The 19,374-nt window shown below is 35.8% G+C and overlaps 3 protein-coding genes across 4 annotated transcripts; all 3 read left to right on the top strand.

The window, feature by feature from the left end:
• The first annotated feature begins 2,116 nt into the window (after window positions 1-2,116).
• LOC125223627 lies at window positions 2,117-7,088 on the top strand. Of its 2 annotated transcripts, XM_048126860.1 has the most exons (5): window positions 2,117-3,073; window positions 3,856-3,994; window positions 4,083-6,209; window positions 6,283-6,401; window positions 6,510-6,702. In XM_048126860.1, the coding sequence occupies exons 1-5, from the start codon at window positions 2,154-2,156 to the stop codon at window positions 6,562-6,564; spliced, it is 3,360 nt and encodes a 1,119-aa protein (XP_047982817.1). In that variant the 5' UTR covers window positions 2,117-2,153; the 3' UTR covers window positions 6,565-6,702. The 2 variants fall into 2 exon arrangements, with proteins under 2 accessions (XP_047982817.1, XP_047982816.1); XM_048126859.1 differs by having other exon boundaries at window positions 4,083-6,401; window positions 6,510-7,088.
• A 915-nt stretch (window positions 7,089-8,003) lies between these two features.
• LOC125223758 (5'-adenylylsulfate reductase-like 4) lies at window positions 8,004-10,571 on the top strand. Its single transcript, XM_048127045.1, has 4 exons — window positions 8,004-8,383; window positions 9,296-9,483; window positions 9,568-9,692; window positions 9,783-10,571. Exons 1-4 carry the CDS (start codon window positions 8,180-8,182, stop codon window positions 10,220-10,222), a joined length of 957 nt encoding a protein of 318 aa, XP_047983002.1. The 5' UTR covers window positions 8,004-8,179; the 3' UTR covers window positions 10,223-10,571.
• Window positions 10,572-11,388: 817 nt separating this feature from the next.
• Window positions 11,389-14,590, top strand: LOC125222505 (14-3-3 protein 7). The gene is made up of 7 exons (XM_048125158.1): window positions 11,389-11,557; window positions 12,189-12,495; window positions 12,803-12,890; window positions 13,084-13,193; window positions 13,698-13,846; window positions 14,221-14,255; window positions 14,387-14,590. Exons 1-7 carry the CDS (start codon window positions 11,491-11,493, stop codon window positions 14,390-14,392), a joined length of 762 nt encoding a protein of 253 aa, XP_047981115.1. The 5' UTR covers window positions 11,389-11,490; the 3' UTR covers window positions 14,393-14,590.
• The last annotated feature ends 4,784 nt before the right edge of the window (window positions 14,591-19,374 follow it).

The following is a 19,374-nucleotide window of genomic DNA, read 5'->3' as shown; positions in this document are numbered from 1 at the left end:
AAAATTATAGTCATATTTTTAATATAAAGAGTGAACTACGTAAATGGTACCTGATCTTTCACTATCGCACATAAATAGTACCTGATTTTTATTTTATATCGTTTTTGGTACTCTGTGACTAGATACCAAATATGTTATTTTTTTTTTCATGAAGGATATTTTTAGAAATTTCCATTAAATAGTACCAAATATGTGATTATTTTTCTTCCTTTCTTATTTCTCTTTTTCTTCTTCTTTCTTTTTTCTTCATTTTCTTCTTTCTTTTTAGTATTTTATCTTCCTTTCTTTTACTATCTTTTTTCTCCTTAGTTTATGTTTCTTCTTCTTTCTTTTTTCTTCTTTCTTTTTAGTGTTATATACATACATCTAATTGCATTCATAATATAAATAAAAACAAAAATATCTAATTAAAATAATTATTTAAAGTAATTAAGTCAATTGAATATTTTTTATTAAATTATTTTATATTTATTTTAAGGTTGAAAAACCTAACTAAAAATATTCAACTTTTTATATCATTATGAATACAATTCACAATTTTAAATTTTTATTAAGGCTATATTGATTAGTTACTAATTTAATGTAAAATAATAATATTTATTACATAATATTATGTGATTCATAATTTATATAATTACACTACAATTATTTATTAATTACTATAAGTTTTTAGTATAATAACAATAATAATCTATATTGATTAGTTACTAATTTAATGTAAAATAATAATTATAACTATTACATAATATTATGTGATTCATAATTTATATAATTATACTACAATTATTTATTAATTACTATCAATTTTTAGTATTATAACAATAATAATCAAATATAATTATAACTATAATTATATTTAAGTATATTTGAATGATATTAAAAATAAATTAATTATTAATTTATAACATCAAAATAATAATATTAATATTGATTAATAATAATAGTATAAAGAATTAGGAGAATGAGAGAAGATATTATAATATCAATTTTGGTACAAATTTTATGTATGTTCAAAATACCCTTTATGACATAAATGGAAAAATATACTCCTATTTGTTTAAAGGGCATTTTAGGAAGAAAATTGCATCAGGTACCAAAAATGTGATTTATAGGTACCAAAAGCGATATAAAATAAAGATCATGTACCATTTACGTGCGAAAGTGAAAGATCAGGTACCGTTTATGTAGTTCACTCTAATATAAATTACTCTCTCAGTCCCATAATAGATGTAACACTTTCCTTTTTAGCTTGTCCCACAAAAGATGTCACATTTCTTTTTGTAGAAAAAGTTCTCTCTCACATCAATTATAAAATTATATTATCTCACCACTTAACACACAAAATAACATCTCCTAAAATCCCGTGTCATCTCCCAAGTGTGGCATCTACTATGGGATGGAAGGAGTAAATTATTAAAAAAAATCATTATTAAATTTCAAAAATTACATAATTTAAATAATGAAAACAACATACTGTAAATTGAATCATGATTTGCAGCAATTCGACCAGGGTTTTATGATATTATTGTTTGATTTTGTTCATTGTCAACATGTCTCTTCTAATCTCTATTAGATAAAATTTCAAATTAATTGCTTCCAAATTATACTAAGTTCTCCAATATGCGTTTTCAAAACACATGACGTTACGTCACAAAAGTGATTACGGTCATCTCCAACTATTTATATCAAACTTAAACCTATTTTTCAGTATATATTACAAAAGTAGTTTTTCTCAAATCATTCACACTATATTTAAAATTTATACCATTTTTGGGTATTTGTCTCACAAAAATTTGCAGCAATATCAAATATGGTATTATTCCATTGAAAAATTAAAAAATAAGTTTGGATTTGATAAATGATTGGAGAAATTATCTTCACAAAAAATGAGTTTAAGTGTATAATTGGAGATAGTGTTAGAAGTGCTTTTATAGATCATGTTGGAGTGGCAATTAGGGCTTTTAGTTGATTCAATTTTTTTTTGAAAAGATAGTACTAGTATTACATATTCCATTGTTCAATTTTAACAATTTCATTATAATTAATTTAATCTTGAATATATTTAAATTTGAAAGGTTGAAAAAGTAAATTTAAACAATTAAGCCATTCCCACAATTAAACCCCATACCAACTTCCACACTCCGTCCCTTCCTATGGCTTCCGCCACCGTCGATTCCGCCGCAAGCCCTACAGACGGCGGATTACTCCGATTGGATTCAATTCCCATTGTGGATCTCCGCCTCCTCTCCCAGTCGGAGCTCAATTCCCTCTCCCGCTGCTCCTCCACCGCCGCCGACGACGTCGTCATCCCAATCATCGACCGCTCCGTCTTCAACGAGTCCGCCGGCTCCAGAAAGCAGACCTACTCCCGCCTCCGCCTCGCTCCCACCGATCCCTCGTCCCCCGCCACTCCTCGCTCCCGCACGCCCCATCTCCGCTCCCCCGCCGCCGCCTATGGCTCCATCAACACTAAAACCGATCCGGAAAACGTCGAGAATCACCAAATCATCAATCTCCTGAAGCAATTCTTCGTCGCGGACATGGATCCCGCCGATTTATTCCCGGTGAAAATAGAATACCTAAATTCGCTGCCTCCGCAGCAATTTTCATCCCCGCCGTCTCCGCCCCCGGCTAATTTCCCCTCTATCGGAGTCAAACGGAAGCGCGGCCGGCCCCGCAAGGCCGTGGAAGTCAGTGTAATTGACGGAAGCTATGCGGATACGTTGCAATTGCCAATGCCATCGCTGAGTGAATTCATTCCGCGTGACAATGCGGATGATAAAGACAGAGAAGTGTTGAATAGCGACGGAGTGGCCGTGGATTTGGCGGCGTTGGGCGCCTCGGAGCATCCTTATCGGGAGGAGATCCGGCAGAGGACCGATGGAATGCGAACAGAAGAGGAATTGTTAGGGTTTTTGACGGGATTGAATGGAAGGTGGGGAAGTAGGAGGAAGAAGAAGAGGATTGTTGATGCTAATGAGTTCGGATCGAAGCTGCCGGTTGGTTGGAAGCTTTCGCTCTCTGTGAAGAAGAAAAATGGCAATGTATGGCTCTATTGCCGTCGCTACATAAGGTTCCCCTTTCTTTATTTATTTACATTGCATTTCTATGTGTTGTGCTTTGCTATTAACTGGATTTGTGAAGGAAAAAGTGATATCATCATTGTAAATTTTGTTGTTAATGGCCTTACTACGAATCTGGGGAAACTGTCAGTATTGTTTGATTCACGTGATCTCTTACTGTCTTTCCACTTCTAGAAACTTCCATCTCCAGTGTTGTGAAATTCATGACATTTGCAGAGAGTGAGGTATTTCATATAGTACTATTTGATTCTAGGCTTGTTGCATCCTATAAATGGCTCAGAAAAGACTTTCCACAGTAACATGTGGTTCTGCTTGGGGGAGATTGGTTGGAATATTAGACATTGTTAAGACTTACCTATGCAGTTTTTTATGAAGCTTATCATTGCATTTGTTGAGTTAGGTGTGTTGAAGATAAACTCATATGATTCCTTATCTGATTGATGATACTCTTTTTTGGGATGGTAAGTTATTAGTTTTATGGTCTCAGTAATTTAGGAACTAATTTATTGACATCTGACAGTACCTTCTGTTCAAGTTCTCTCAGAAAAGTCATTTTTCAATAATTTTTTTCACATACTTCAAACCTTTATAGTGGTGTGACCTACCCATGCTTAGTATTACAGGTTTACTGTGGCACTACTAACCTGTTTGCTTGAAGTGGCAATTCATTTTTAAAATTTTACTACTCCGTATGATTTAACTAAAACCATTTAAATCAATTTCCTTTTTCATGTGCTTATTGAGTAAGTTTATCATATGTTGTTCATTTCAGCCCCAGTGGACTGCATTTTGTTACATGCAAGGGAGTATCATCATACTTGCTCTCTCTTCATGGCATGCAAGATACAAATCCATGCTTTGTCCAATATAATGACATTGTTCATGATGCTGATAAATTGACTACTGTCCCAGTAAGTTTTCTGTTTTTCTTCCTTTAATCTGTCCGTCTGTCTTCTCTCGTTATAAATTTGTTCACGGTGGACGTGACTAATTTTGCAGCTCGTTGTACAAGATGATTATGAAATTGAAACCTTCTCCCATGCACCATCACCTCCTTTGGATTTGGTAACTACTAATCCTGAAATCCAAGTTACAGTAAATTTGGGGAATGCTTCAGAGGATAGAATAGGAGAGAGTCTATGTTGCCACAAGTGCAATATAACTTTCAAAGACAAAGATGAATTGTTGAACCACCAATCATCGCTTCACCGGAAAAACAGAAACAAAAACATTGTTCGCATTACTGATGGAGTGATTATTAAGGATGGAAAATATGAGTGCCAATTCTGTCACAAGACATTTAGTGAAAGACATCGGTATAATGGTCATGTTGGTACCCATGTGAGATTCCAACCTAAGATGGTTGGAGAGTTTGCTCAGTCTGTTTATCCCACTTCTGTCAATGTATATCCTACTCAAGATAATGCAGTGGAAGGATCATCAAAGTCTCATAATGCTATGGATGTTTGCAACACTATCACAAATAATGGGCCAACTATTTACTCAAATCATGATAAAATTGATGGCCATTTCGGAGAGTTTGAAGATGGTAGTCGAAACATTAGAGGGATGGATAAAGCTACTGATACAGTCACTGAAACGAATCATTCGTCAGTTCTGGAGGTTCTCTTTACCAGCAATAAGAATAAAAGTTCACATAACGACGCATGCCTGAACGATTCTGCTGCTGAAATCAATAAAGATGGTTCTGTGATGCAAGAGGGAATGATGATGGAATCAACTTTGTCTCAAAATGGCGCTGCAGATAGTGATATGACTGTCGGTGTGATTGAGAATTCTGTATCTACCGATAACCCCATGCAAAGTATGGCATCTGAATGTTTATTAGATTCTAATGATCATATGGAAGAATGTCCGGTGGTGAATGATAATCAGCATAGAAGAAATGATAGCAATCAAAAAACAATGGAGCTCAACTTTGATTCTCAGAATCTTGGATTGAATGAATCTGTATTCTCTCTTTTTGGGACTCAAGGTCAAGGACAGCAAGAGAAGGATTTAGCAGTTAGTAAGAGTGATTTGGAAATCTTGCCTTGTAAGGGCATTGCTACCACCGAGACTGTAACTTCTGAACCAGAGGCATCTAAACTTGAGAAAGGTCCTACCATCAGTATGCCCATAGCTGATAATGGAAAAGCATGTAAAGAAGACAATGTTCCCTGCTCTGCAGTTACATGTAAAGTCGGTGATACACTTAGTTTCAGTAAATGTGAGAATGAGAGTTCCAAGGCGAATAATGAAGGTGCGGACATGCATGAGGAACTGCAATATGGAATGGATTCAGTTATTCAGACTTGGAATACGCAAGATAATGCGCCCAATAAAGATGTCTCTGAGATATTCTCTCATCTTTTGGATGTGCCAGGGGTGCAAGGCATGTCTAAAAGTCAGTTAGCTGCTAATGATAAAAACCCATATCATTATGAAAATAATGATGGTGGAGTTTGTGGAAGGGAGACAAAAATGCCCGAATTTGATTGTCTCCAAAATTTTGGGAGTGGTCAATCTAGTGACTTTTTCAGCAGCAGCTCTGCTATAGTAAGTTCCAATTCCATTACAGGAGCCAACCAGGATACAAGACTTGGAGTGTGCTCTCCTTTTATATCTACAACTGATAAGCAGTTATCTGCAGAAGATAATATGATTACGATGTTCAATGATACTATGAAAGAGCACAGACAGGATCCATCTGAAGGTATATTACTCAATCAGTCAGGTATTTCAGAAATGTCAAATGGGGCATTTTCATCCGATAAGGTTTACACTACTGCTAATCCTTCTGAACTCAATGGAATCGAGATTGCTGGTAAGCATGAGCTAAGCCTTTCTTTTGGTAGTCTTCAGACAGATATGTGTGCAGAGTCGAATAGGGTTGAACAGGAAAGCTATCGAGGAAATAGCTTTAACATCGAGCCCGCTGGCCTTAAAACATATGGCAATCCAACTCGTTCAAGTATCCTGAGCAGTAACATAGCTGCTGACATGGAACAAGCCAGACCTTTTGGATATTCTAATATATCCTTCAATGACACAATAAATGAACCTGGCAATAGTTTTAACGTGGTTCAGGGGGAAAGGGACTGGGACGGGACCAGAGGAAACGAGGTAAGAACTTCTAGCCAGAACTTTATGGGTGCTTTTGGGAATAGCAGCTTGCCAACCAGTGAGTGTGCTGCAGCTGATGGTTCTTGGAGAAATGGTCCTGATAATTTGTTTGGAGGTTGTTATGATGCTAATTCAGCCCCACACATTCAATCTTCTAGCTTTTTTCCAACTTTTGGCCTTGCACCAACTACGGTACCTTCAGAAATCTTTATTCTGTGATATTAGATGGACTCATTAATCGTAAAGGAAATCTTTCTTGTTTTGCTATGCTCATGCTTTTGTCAACTTGCTTCTGTGCAGGGGCAAGGAAGCTCATTTGGTGTGGATCACAACTACGGTATTCAAAGTGACATGATGAGGCCAGTTAGAGCCCAACCCGTCGAATACAGTTTCATGAGTGAGCAACGTGTAAACTCGTTACCTGGAGAAGCCAAGAATTTTCCATATGGTACAAATATGGAACAAGAGATGGATCCCTCATTTTGGTTGGGAAAGGATGCTTTAACGCCAAATGCATCCCGTATTAGTCAGGCTACGTCCATTTGCGTATGGTGCAGCAACGTATTCTTGAACGAGCACGTTGAAGCAGGAGCACAGACAGGTGCAATTGGCACTATCTGTCCATCTTGCAGTTCGAGAAACCCGGGACATTTCAATGTGCTCTAGTGCACCCCGATCTCCCTTCCAGCGCCGCCTTCCTCAGATGAATTCTTTTGCAACTCCCAAGAATATCTATGACAATAGGTAACCCATTCGTTGCAGGATTATTACAGAAAGATTTTTGGAATTTTGGTTAGTTTTAGAATGAATCAATAGATATGGCTGTACATGTTTTTTTTTTTTTGACAGATTGTAGATGTTTTTTTTCCCAATTCAATTCATAAACTTCTTTTTCAATCTTAGGTCATATTTAATTTTTAGGTTGTTCCATTATTATTAGTTATTTATTTCTCTTTTTAACAAAATTCAGCACAATTATTTTTTTTACTTCTCATTTTGCTCTCCTATTTTATTTTTAAGTGCTATCTATTTATGTTCTCTTTTTATACTTTATTTTCACTCCACTTTTCTCGTTACTAAATCAAATGTCAAACTGACGAACTAGTATATTACAGTACTTCTTCTAGTCACTAATTTCTTTTCTAGTTTGTTTGTTAATATTTGTCACACCTACTATTTTACTAGTAGTATACTATTTTTTGTTAATGATTCTACATTACACTAACTCATTTTTCTCATATTTTATTACTTCATCCGTCACACAATAGGAGTCACATTTAACTTTTATTATAAATTTTAAGTAGGCTCCACGTTCCGCTAACTTACTTCACTCATATTCTATTATAAAACTAATATAAAAAGTGGACCTTATATTCCACTAATTTTTTCAATCTACTATTCTTTACGTTTCTTGAAATCTATGCTCACCTCAAATATGACTTCTATTATGAAACGGAAAAGTATAAAAGTAGGATTTACATGGCTAACTTTATCAATTCACTTCCAATTACATTTTTTTAAACTTGTATCGATCAAACGAGCGACGTCTAATAACCGATGGAGAGACTAAGTATATTTTAAAAAAGTTTAGAGAATCAGTTGACCCACAAAATAATTCTACATAACAACAACCATACAATATCATTGCTATTTGGTCACGTCATAATATATGATAGTATTTTATAAGAAGTTGACACGTGAGAGCCAATAGTATGTTATTTTCATTAATTATGATAACGGATATTTCAATGTTCTAACTTCTAAAATATCTATAAAAAAAATAAAAAGAGAAAATGACAAAATATACAAATAGGTGGGTAAGCGATAGGGAAGACGAAGAGAGGTAGAAAGAAGGCGAAAAGCTGAAACCAAGGTGTTGGATTGCTAAAACGCGCCGAGTTCCTTCTTCACCGCCACTTCCTCAAATCGCTCCTCCAAACCCTGATTTATTCGATTATTCCATTCCGAAAATGGAGGATCTGCACCGGATTCTCGAGCTTGCTGGACTGACGGTGTTTCTTCTCATCGGGAGGCTAACCTGCGCCGACGCCGATACGGCTCCGTCGCGCCCCCTGTGTGTGTTAGACTCCCTCAAAGACTCGTTCTTCGCTCCCCGGAGCGATGTTTGTTACATTAGTCGCGACCGATTTTCTCACCCTGTCGGCGTGATTGAGGTATAATCATTTTCAAATTTTTGTTAATTTTGGGGGTTTATGTGAAATTGTTTTCTGTGTATACGCAATTGAATTGTTCTGAGAAGTTAATGTGAGATTCACAGTGTTAATTTTCGCGGTCACTGGCTGATCACTGAGGACCGCCTAAGCTCTTTGATTTTTGTGGGATAGGGTTTGTGAATTTAGTGGAGAAAGCTGAAACCTTTTTCATAGGAATTTTTAGCTCTTGCTCTAGTTTATTTGACTGAGTGATTTAAGAATATTTGGAGAATTTACCATGATCCAGTTTTTTGGTGCATTTGATTTTGATATGCGATTATAGCTTCATATATGATACAGTAATTTATAGTAGTAGGTAGCTGCGTCTTGAATTGATAAGTATGTGCATATCAATACTATATGAAGGTTTGATGGTGTTAAGAAAGAACTAGCATCTAGATTCATGTGAAGGTTATCACTTGGGAATAGTGAAAGGTTGAAGAAGATGAATGTTTAGTTTGGAAATTTCACTTGCAAAGAAACTTTTGTGTTCTTGGGGTGTGTGCAATATCACTAGTATGGAGAATATATGTCACGAACGATCCCTTTACTTGAGAATCTAACAAAGAATTGCATTTCTAGTCTCACAGCATAGACGTAGCATGTCTGCAAGTATTTGATGCATCTTGAAAATCCATTTTAGTCCCTTACTCCCTTTATCCCAAATGTAAATGGTGTTCTGTCAGTCTGTGTGTATGTGTGCAAGCGTGTGAATGGTGCTCTTTTTGTTTCCATTAAACTTTATTTTATATGTCTATTGGGGATGGAGACTGTTATATTTCATTGTGATCTTAACTCAACTGCTTGAGTTGGCGTATGCTTGTATTTCCCGCTTATTAAGGGCCTACTGTAACAAAGAATTCCACTTTGAAGGGGAATGAGGTTGCATTGCAGAAGGCACTGCATATGGTCCACAAAAACGAAAATGACTATGCTTCTGTCCTCTTTTACTCGGCTAGGTGTCCTTTCTCTGGAACATTTAGGCCAAAGCTTTCCGTTTTGTCTTCGATATATCCTTCAATCCCTCACTTTGCAATCGAAGAATCATCAGTCAGGCCAAGGTTAGATTATCAACACCTCCATTCTTATGTTCCTTTTGACATTCTAGGACGACTAATTTAAAAGAAAATTATGTCTATTTTCAGCATTCTGTCAAAATATGGAGTTTATGGGTTTCCAACCTTGATACTTCTAAACTCTACCATGCGCATGCGATATCAGGGCTCTCGCACTATGGAATCTCTAATCGCTTTTTATGGGGATGTTACGGGTAAGGTTATCAAAGAGTTCTCTAATATTGTCTATATAAATCTAGTTAACTTAGAGAATTGAACCTTAAAACCCTGTCTCAAAAATTCAGGCTTGAATACATCATCTGCTGATCCAGTGTATCTGGAGAAGATTAGATGTTCAGGATCCGACGAAAGGCACAATACTCACCAGGAAACGTGCCCTTTCCCTTGGGCCCGATCACCCGAGAATTTGCTGCAGCAGGAAACATATTTGGCCTTAGCTACCATTTTTGTGATCATGAGGTTACTTTACTGCACTTTCCCAACACTACACAGATATGGTCAGTTGGCTTGGAGGAGGTACATCATAAACGCGAGCTTCAGTGGCTTGTGGGAGCATTCTGTAGTCCACATCAATCGACTCTTACAGCTGTTCAAATCTCTGAACGAGCCCGGCAAGAAAAGCAATCTGCAAGAAGGGGCTAAGAACGCCAAAGCTTGGGCGTCCAAGTCTCTAGCAACTGTCTCGTTCGGGGATGCTAGCTCAAGCCATAGCAATGCTCAGTAATCTCCACTGACCTCTATCTACGTACTACATTTCTTGATAGCAGCTTTTCAAGCAGACGAAGATGCCTCATAGTATCATCGGAATTTGAGCTACACATGCCTGCACAAGGTCTTTACTGGACGAAGCCCCAACTAAGCCTTATAATCAGGAACAACAACAACAATGTGGTACTCTCACAACCATAATCGAGGTTCAGTGCTTGCTGATGTTGGCCCGCATATCTATTCTTTACCGAATTCTTTAGGTAGGTGTTTCAGGCGCTGCACGGCGCCACATATCTTGTGTTCTTGTAACCTAGTGCTGGTTTAGTTTCACCAACCCTGAAGAATTGTTATATCTTTACCTTCAATTTGTGTAGCTTCCTTTATTTCTGCAGCATCAAGTTTCGAATTCCATCTTCTTGTATTCTTTCAATTTTTTAGTTTGAAAGTAGTGAATATTGATGTGGGTGGTGGATATGGAGGGATTAAGTTTTTTATTTATACATTTATGTTTTTTAGGTAATACTAAGATGCTAAAAATTTGAAACAATTTCCAGCATAAATTCGAGAGAATAAGATATCATAATCACCTTACCAAATTGGTGAATTTTGACTAATACCAACTATTAATTCTAAATTCGCTCTTTTGAAATTTATTCCCTAAAAATCAATATAGTTGTTAACCCAATTGATATCGGATTAAAGCTATAGACATAACGAATCATATCTTGCTATATTTAAAAACGAAAAGTAGCATTAATTATCTCATTAATAAAGCAGAATCATCTTTTCATAAATACAAATTTTACGCAAAAGTCAGATTTATAGATAGCTTGTCGACTAGTGTTTCCGTTTCATTCTATATGTTCAATTTGATTTCAAGAAATAATAAAAGCATTTAATTGTGTGATTAATTGGCTTAATTTCTAAAATCCTTGTGTTTTCTAATTCCATATTATTAGGATTAAACTCTAAAATACAGTATTATTCGAAAATAAATTAAACATAATGTCGATTTTTTTTGTGATGAGTCGTCGATGACAAATGAGTGAATCAGCAATAAATTACTTAGATCGGAAAGCGCATGCGACTGAGGTCAAAGAGTCAGTTTAACATTTGGATCCAACGGCTGCGGGCGTGCTCAATCCCAGAAACCAACGGCTGAGATGAATTACCTAGTTTTTCTCGCTTGAGCTCGAGAAATACAGTTAACACCGCCACAAAGTCGTCTCTTTGTAGAGAGAGAAGATCGTGCAATTCGCTTTGTCCACGCTAGAGTCTAGAGAGATGGAGAAGGAGAGAGAGCAGCAAGTTTACTTGGCCAGGCTCGCTGAGCAAGCTGAGAGATACGATGGTAAAATTCTCGCGCTCGTTTTCTTTTGTTTTTGATAGTGTTTTTGAAGTAGAAATGTTGTCTGTTGTTTTGATGGATCGTTATGCTATTTTTGTCGCGGTTTCAGCGTGTGATTGTTTCGGTCAATTTCCGATCTGAGTCATTTCTGTTATGTTAAGCCAATTCTGATGATTTTGATTGGGGATTCTGGTTTGTTGTTGATGTTATCGGCGTGATTTAGAGTAGACCAGCTCTATTTGTTTATTTATTAGTAATAAATTGATGTTTGCTACTTATTTCACACTAGCGGGGAAAATTGGTTTTGATTAGTTTGTTTCGTGGATGGGCAGTGATCTACTGGAATTTTGAGGTTAACGTATTGTCAAAGGGAGTTTTGAGTTGTAGACATATTTAGTGTTATGGTAGGTTATCAGAGGGATTTATAAGGGTGGATGAGTTTTGATTCCTGAACTTGTGTGTATGCTTTTCAACCAAGAGTCTTATTATCAGCCTAGACAGAGAAGAAAATTTAGGTAATCTTAGGGCACGGTATTTTATTTCATTTGCATTTTCCAAGTGTTGCTGAACTTCATTTGGTTAAGTTTTTTCTTGCTTGTGTGATGACCATGTTTGTTCGCAATTTGTTTTCCAGAAATGGTGGAAGCAATGAAACAAGTTGCGAGATTGGATGTTGAACTGACTGTCGAGGAGAGGAACTTGGTTTCAGTTGGGTACAAGAATGTTATCGGTGCAAGAAGGGCATCCTGGCGGATCTTATCTTCCATTGAACAAAAAGAGGAAGGTAAGGGGCATGAACAGAATGTGAAGAGAATAAAGAGTTACAGACAAAAGGTTGAAGATGAACTCACTAAGATATGCATGGACATACTCGCCGTGATTGATGACCATCTACTTCCATCTTCTACGACAGGAGAGTCATCTGTTTTTTATTACAAAATGTAAGTGCATTTTTCCAGGCTTTATGTGTAAAGGGCTATTGAAAAAGAAAAGTGAAAAAGAACCACCATCTCATAAGGTAAATAATGAATATGGAAGTGGTATTCTGGAGCTAAAGCCCCCTACCCGAAATTGCCTCTCCTCACTATCAAATCTGACGTCTAAGTACAACACCCCTATTTTTTTGTTTCTCACTAAGCCGACGTTGCTTTCTCTAATTCACTTTAATATTGTAATCACTTGGAATTTGGTTATTATTTTGTTTAATAGGTTGCTTTTTGCTTAAAATGTTTTTTCTAATATATCAAGGAAAGGAGACTATTACCGCTATCTAGCTGAATTCAAGGGTACAGATGATCGTAAAGAGGCAGCAGACCAGTCACTCAAGGCATACGAAGTTAGTTTTTGAATTTACCTTTTCTCTTCTTGTGTTCAATTTTTTTTGTGTTGCTATTCAGTAACTGCTAGATAAATAATTCCATTGGAGTCACCAATTCGTTTATTTTCTGTTTTAATGGATAGCATAGGTTTTCCTTTTACTTTGTTATATTACATGATTTATAATTTGAGGATTTAATTTTGCATTTCAGGCTGCCACTAGTGCTGCTTCTACTGACCTTGCTCCTACACATCCCATTAGGCTTGGTTTGGCCCTTAACTTCTCTGTTTTCTACTATGAGATCTTGAATTCCCCTGAGAGGTGTGCATGCTCTCTCTCTCTCTCTCTCTCCATGAGTAGATCATTCTATGTTCTAATGCACTAGTAAGCTACTATTTAAAATGAAAGTTGAGGCAAATTTATTAACCATGAAAAGAACCGAAAAATAACATACTAAAAAAAATATGGCTTAAAATCAAACAATTTTAAATGAAACTGGCAATTTAACAGTCGTGTGTCATCCTGATTCCTGGAAAGTTATGTAGTCTCATTGCAAAATAAGAAAAATGTTAATAATAGTACTCCGTGTATAAAATGAATTTTGTATGTGAAAAATGGGAAGTTATTATCACTCCTCATTCCAGATTCCGATGTGCATGCTATATTGCTATATGTGCTATTGGTAAACCTAAATCAGTGACTAGAAAGGGCTGAATCAGTGCCTATGATATTAAACACTGTTGTCATGTTTTCACAGATAGTATGGATCATTGTTTCCCTACTGATTGGTTTGGTTGGTATTAACATGAATATTACCACTGCCAGGGCCTGCCACCTTGCGAAACAAGCCTTTGATGAAGCTATAGCAGAACTCGACAGCCTCAATGAAGAGTCCTACAAAGACAGCACTCTAATCATGCAGCTTCTGAGGGACAATCTTACTTTGTGGACCTCAGATCTTCCAGAAGAGGGAGGTATTATAACATTACCCCTTAAATTTGTATTGCATTCCATTTTCAAAACTCAAACAACCATGTATGCTCTAGTTTTACGAGTTCGACGAGTTTCAGTAGACCAATTTCATCCCAAGAGGATCATATTCTTATATGATTCTCATCCTCATCTTTCACCTTTTTTATATGGGTATATGTTTGACTAGAAGATCTTTTATCAATATTACGTTTGTTTAGATGTAATGAAAAATATTCTCTCTGTCTCATTCTAGATGTTAAATCTTTGCTTTTAATTTTTAAATGTGTTGGTCATTTTGATTGGGACGGAGGTAGTAGAAATTGTCCAACATGTTTCTCATCGTCATCTTCATCTTCATCTTGTTTATATGGCGCAGGTGAGCAATCCAAGGGCGACGAGATTCAAGCAGAGGTAAGCTACTAAGCTTTGTTTGCTTGAGCAACTTTGAAACTAACGTGTTAAGAGTATTTTTTTCGAATCACAAATTTCTTGCTTTTGTTTTGGTCTTAACATCACTTGCTTGTTTTTACCAAACTATACAGAGCTAGCTTGGATATATGGTGCAAAAGAGGAAACGTTGTGGGAATGACTAAAACCTCGTGGTGGTGTTTCATTTTTATCATCCTGTGATTGTTAACTTGTTTTAAAATGGCAAGATACTAAACTAGTTGTTGCGATCATGATTTGATCTTGTATAAGTTCAAACTGCCATTATTCTCCTTAATTTCAACTCAGCATTATTCCAAGATATTAAATCTTGAATCATCAATTCGATTGAAAAATGTGGCATGAAACTGGTTTCAGTTCAATTTCTTATCACAAATTGGTTCAGATGTAGATAGTCAGTCTGTTTAGTAGTAGTAGGGTTAGTAAGGGACGTGAAGAGAGGTACTACTAAAACTCGAGATAAGTTTCTAATTTGTGGTTAGGATGCAAATAGTATACCATAAATTGCCTTAATTTGTCATTTCTCTCTCTGCAAATAAATGTCTCTAATTCACTTTATTTTTGGACTAACACATCATTCCATTTCTTAATACCATTTCAATAATAATTCTTTATCTCATCACCATTTAAAATTTTAAACTGGTTTTTAGGAGTATATCAGTAATTTTTCTCTTCCTAACAATAGGCATTTAAAGTTTTGAACTGATGCAGTACACTATTTAGGATTAATTTTTTGGAAATCAGGCTAGTATTTTCAGCTTGAAATGCAAAATTTGTACTTTGCAATAATATTATCAGCAGTATTAATACAGATTACAGAATATGTAAAATTAAACAGTGTATTTCATCGAAAATTATTGGGAGAAACATGATTCGGCATTGAGTCTTTCTAGTGATTTTCTCATTGTCAGCTCAAAAAGGATATCCAAATGGTTAAAAATGCACTAATCATTTTTACAGAATATGAAAATACAAAGTGAAAAAAATACTCACTCCATTCCCTCATAGTTGAGAGGGAACTTTTTGGCACAGAGTTTGGCACGGAGTTTAATAAATGAATATTGAGTGTGTTAAATAAATAGATAAAAAAGTGAGAAAGAGAAAAAGATAGAAAGAAAAAAGTAAAAAGTGAATAAAACAGAAAGAATAAAGTAAGAAAAAAGAGAAAAATTACTATATATGGAAATGACTCAACTTCCAAAATGAAAAAATGACTCAAAAGTAACGAAGGGAGTACTTGATTGTTGAAACGATATTTTTATTTCGAATAACCCAAACAATGAGCTTCAATTTTTTTCAAAAAGCAATGAAATACCCAAAAATAAGTACTACCAATATTATATTCTTAAATAATAAAAATTAAAAAATGGAATGGAAATGTACCAGAGCGAGCGAACCCAAAACTTTGAGCAAAAAAGAAGAGGGTTATCTAACGCTTTGGTTGAATTTAATTCTATGCCTCCAGAACAAAGCCATCAGGAAATCGATCATCGAAGATGATCTCAGCTCCCTTGCAGCCGAAAGAAGAGGCAATTCTTTCAAAATCTAAAACAAAACAAATGTAAAAATTGAGATCTAAAATTCAAAATTCCATTCACCATTGCTGAATCGCACGAATGTGGAGATGTGGTGAGTGTTGAGAGAGGTGGGACTATAAAGGGCATTGAATTCTAGGGTTTTGGTGTACAGTGGGCTGGGCCTCATTTGAATGAGTTCCTCGGCCCATTTTGTAACTAATCTTTGAGAGTTGCTTTTGTAGTTATCATATTTAATCGACTCAATTCTGCTGTATACTGTTAATTTTATCGAAATTGTTTGTAATCGTATTTAGCCCTTACAAATAAAGTCCAATTGTTGGAGGTTGGAGAGTTAAAGAAAGGTTGGAATTAGAGAAAGAAATGAAGAAAAGTTGCGACAAAAAAAATTGAATCGGAAATGGAAGAAAAGGTTAAAATGGAGAATAGTAAGAGCATCCGCAGCGGTGCTCTTATCGCCGTCCGTCCCTCGTGTGCCGTTGAGCAGGCGTCGTCCGTCCGCCGCTGCAGTTAGAGGTGTCAAGTGGGCCCGGTCAGGCCCGATAACACTTAGGCCCAGCCCGGCCTAGACCCATGTCTAGAACGGGCTGAGCCGGGCCTGGGTTTTGGTTTGCATAGATGAGCCCAGCCCAGCCCGAGCCCAGTTAATATGTGGGCCGGTCCTGGGCCGGGTCGGGTCAGGCTGGACCTGGGCCAACTTACATATGTTAATTGGAATATTGGGTAGAGTTAAAAATATGTGATTTATTGTCAAATCTACTCAAAAAATATTGAAATAGCAGTGGTAGTATATTATATAGAGAGTATTGATATGCTGGGCGACAAATATAGGCGCTTCGTGAGCGACCAGTGACGTGGCAACGTTATTATCTATTTTCTCTCTTCATTTTTAATTCCCTCTCTCCTCTCTCTTGTATCTCCTCATTCTCTCTCCTCCTTGCCCTTTTTCTCCTCCTATGTCCATCTTCATTTTCTGATCTGTGATCTGCCATCAATTTTGTAGTGCAATTTTAGAGTCGCGTGAAAATTCCTTCATTTAATATGCTTTATCGGCTCGGCAAAATCTCGCCGTCGTCTTCCCTATTCCCCTATTCGTTCTTGTAACTTACTTTTCTATCTGCAACCTTTTTTTTTAGGATCTTGAACACAATTTCTCAGTCTTTAGCTTAGACTGACAAGGGATTACTATTGCAGTGGATGTAACTGCAAAATCTAATTTTTGTGTTTTAGTGAAAGAAAATATATCAATAGAGTTTAAATACAGAGCATGAACTTTTTTCCTTACAGAGATCTACAGAGATCTATTAAATGAAAACATATGTAAAAGCTTGTATAATTGATTTCACAAAATCTGAGAAAAAATTGGAAGAAACCCATTTTGATGAAAACATTAAGTGCATAAATTCTTTGACAGGTGCAAAAATAAATCCATGGGAATTGTAGGAACGATTTGTATACATTAAATAGTTAGAAGTATTGATTCTATCATCTATGGTGAAAAGCTCCTTGATAAAGTTGGAGAATTTGGTATGAAAGAAAAATTACATACGAGAGAGAATGAAGCCATGGTTCAGAAATTTTACTCTTTAAAACTTATAGATAGGAATGAGATGATTTAGAAGTCGGTTGAATAAAAAAATAGAGATTGCTATAATTGAGTATACATGAAATTCGAAAAATAGATTTAAAGAAGAATCTTGATTTTGCTGAATGGTAGTGAGAGAGGGGGATAGAGAATGAGCAGAAACGATGAAGGAAAGGAAAGGAGGGGAGAGAGGAGAGAGGAAAGAGGAGAGAGGAAATTAAAGAAGGAGAGAGGAAATTGATGATGATTGCTGCCACATCATTTGTCGCTCACCAAGCGCCCATTTAGGGGCGCTCAGCAGAACAATCCTCATTATATAGACACATAAATACATTTTCCACAAAATTAGGATTCAACAAAAACATACTACACGCATATATACACTCATAAAATATAATATTAATGTCTTGATATGTATATTGATTTATATACAAGCAAAAATATCCACATAATCTGGAATCAAATTCTACTAATCTAACACTTATAAAAATTTAACTAATTAATTCATCACTATAATTATGGAATTATTTTTGATAGAAATAAATCAATTAACAATATCTATAATTACGTAAATAACTACTTTTAACTTTAGAATCCACTATTTTGTAAAGAGAAATTAATTGACAATGAATCTCTATTGATATGAAAATAACGATTAATTTTATTCTAAGAATATGATCCACTATTATTAGAGAGAAAAATTAGTTAACTAATCACTATGGTTATGGAAATAAATTTTGTTTATAGTTTTGATTTAGGTTTAGTAATTGAATGCATCAATCATGGATCTTAAGATATATTTACACAATATATAATCTTTATAATTTATATACATATATACGTAAGGCATACGCTTAATTAACTATTCCATCACTATAATTATGAAAATATTTTTCATAATGAAAAATTAAGTAACAATTTATCTCTATAATTATACAAATCAAATTTTTCATAACACAATCACATAAGTAATTATAGGATATATTAGTGAACGAGTAATCCCTATAATTATGCATATTATGATTAAATCTAAATATAAGATCAATTAATCTTGAAAGGAAAAAAATAGTCAACTAATCATTATGCAAATCAATATATTAGTTCACGTGATGTTGTTAATTGAATTCATCAATTATGCCAAATAACTCGGTGGTGTAAAAGTAACAATAAATTTATACTGTTTGATTGTATGCATTATTCTTTTAAAAGTCATTAAAAAGTGGAACACTTAATATTGAAATGACATATGGAACAAATTTACCTACTAATTACATAAGTGAGTTGTTATGGGCTGGGCCCGGGCCGGTCCTGGATTTAGAAAACAGCCCAATTGGAGCCCGATTAAACCACAAAGCCCAGCCCAAGCGCGCTCCATTTCACTAACAGGCCGGGCCTGGGTCGGCCCACACCGGGCTGGGCTGGGTTGGGCCAGCCCACTTTACATCTCTAGCTGCAGCTCGTCCGTCCGTGTCAGCGGCACGGCGCTGCTCTTAGCTAAGAGCACGCCTGTGCCGCTGAGCAGCCCTACGTGCAAATTCGATTTTTTATTTTTAGTTTTTTAAAAAATTTGAAATTTATTTAAAAAAATGTTTTTAAATAAAAAAAAATATTTTCCCACTTCCCAAAAAATTATATCCGTTTTCTACCCACTTTTGATTTATTTTTTAATTTTTCCCCCCAAATTTCACATTTTCATCTATAAATACCTCATTTCAACACAAAAAAAATTCACATTCTCATCTATTTTATCATCTATATTCTCTCATCTTTTTTCTCATATTCTCTCATCTAAATTCCCACCACACTACACAATGTTCGGCTCCGGCGGTCACCCCTTCGGCAATCGCGGTTGGAACCACGATTGGTTCGACTTCGACTCATTCCCTAGTCCGGAAACGCAATTTACGGCCCCTCCTCAAACCCAAGGTTCGCAAGCTCCGGGTGGCTACCGTCCTTACCCGGT

The sequence above is a fragment of the Salvia hispanica genome, chromosome 4 (assembly GCF_023119035.1).
Source record: "Salvia hispanica cultivar TCC Black 2014 chromosome 4, UniMelb_Shisp_WGS_1.0, whole genome shotgun sequence".
Lineage (NCBI taxonomy): Eukaryota > Viridiplantae > Streptophyta > Magnoliopsida > Lamiales > Lamiaceae > Salvia > Salvia hispanica.
This window is presented reverse-complemented; position numbering and strand designations above follow the sequence as displayed.

What these genes read in the sequence shown, in the direction of transcription:
- LOC125223627 (XM_048126859.1), top strand. Translation starts at nt 2,154, where the DNA reads ATGGCTTCCGCCACCGTCGATTCCGCCGCAAGCCCTACAGACGGCGGA. An exon ending in TATTGCCGTCGCTACATAAG is followed by an intron (nt 3,074 to 3,855) that starts GTTCCCCTTTCT and finishes TGTTCATTTCAG; the next exon opens with CCCCAGTGGACTGCATTTTG. An exon ending in TTGGCCTTGCACCAACTACG is followed by an intron (nt 6,402 to 6,509) that starts GTACCTTCAGAA and finishes GCTTCTGTGCAG; the next exon opens with GGGCAAGGAAGCTCATTTGG.
- LOC125223758 (XM_048127045.1), top strand. Translation starts at nt 8,180, where the DNA reads ATGGAGGATCTGCACCGGATTCTCGAGCTTGCTGGACTGACGGTGTTT. An exon ending in ACCCTGTCGGCGTGATTGAG is followed by an intron (nt 8,384 to 9,295) that starts GTATAATCATTT and finishes TCCACTTTGAAG; the next exon opens with GGGAATGAGGTTGCATTGCA. An exon ending in GAATCATCAGTCAGGCCAAG is followed by an intron (nt 9,484 to 9,567) that starts GTTAGATTATCA and finishes GTCTATTTTCAG; the next exon opens with CATTCTGTCAAAATATGGAG.
- LOC125222505 (XM_048125158.1), top strand. Translation starts at nt 11,491, where the DNA reads ATGGAGAAGGAGAGAGAGCAGCAAGTTTACTTGGCCAGGCTCGCTGAG. An exon ending in AGTCACTCAAGGCATACGAA is followed by an intron (nt 12,891 to 13,083) that starts GTTAGTTTTTGA and finishes TTTGCATTTCAG; the next exon opens with GCTGCCACTAGTGCTGCTTC. An exon ending in ATCTTGAATTCCCCTGAGAG is followed by an intron (nt 13,194 to 13,697) that starts GTGTGCATGCTC and finishes TACCACTGCCAG; the next exon opens with GGCCTGCCACCTTGCGAAAC.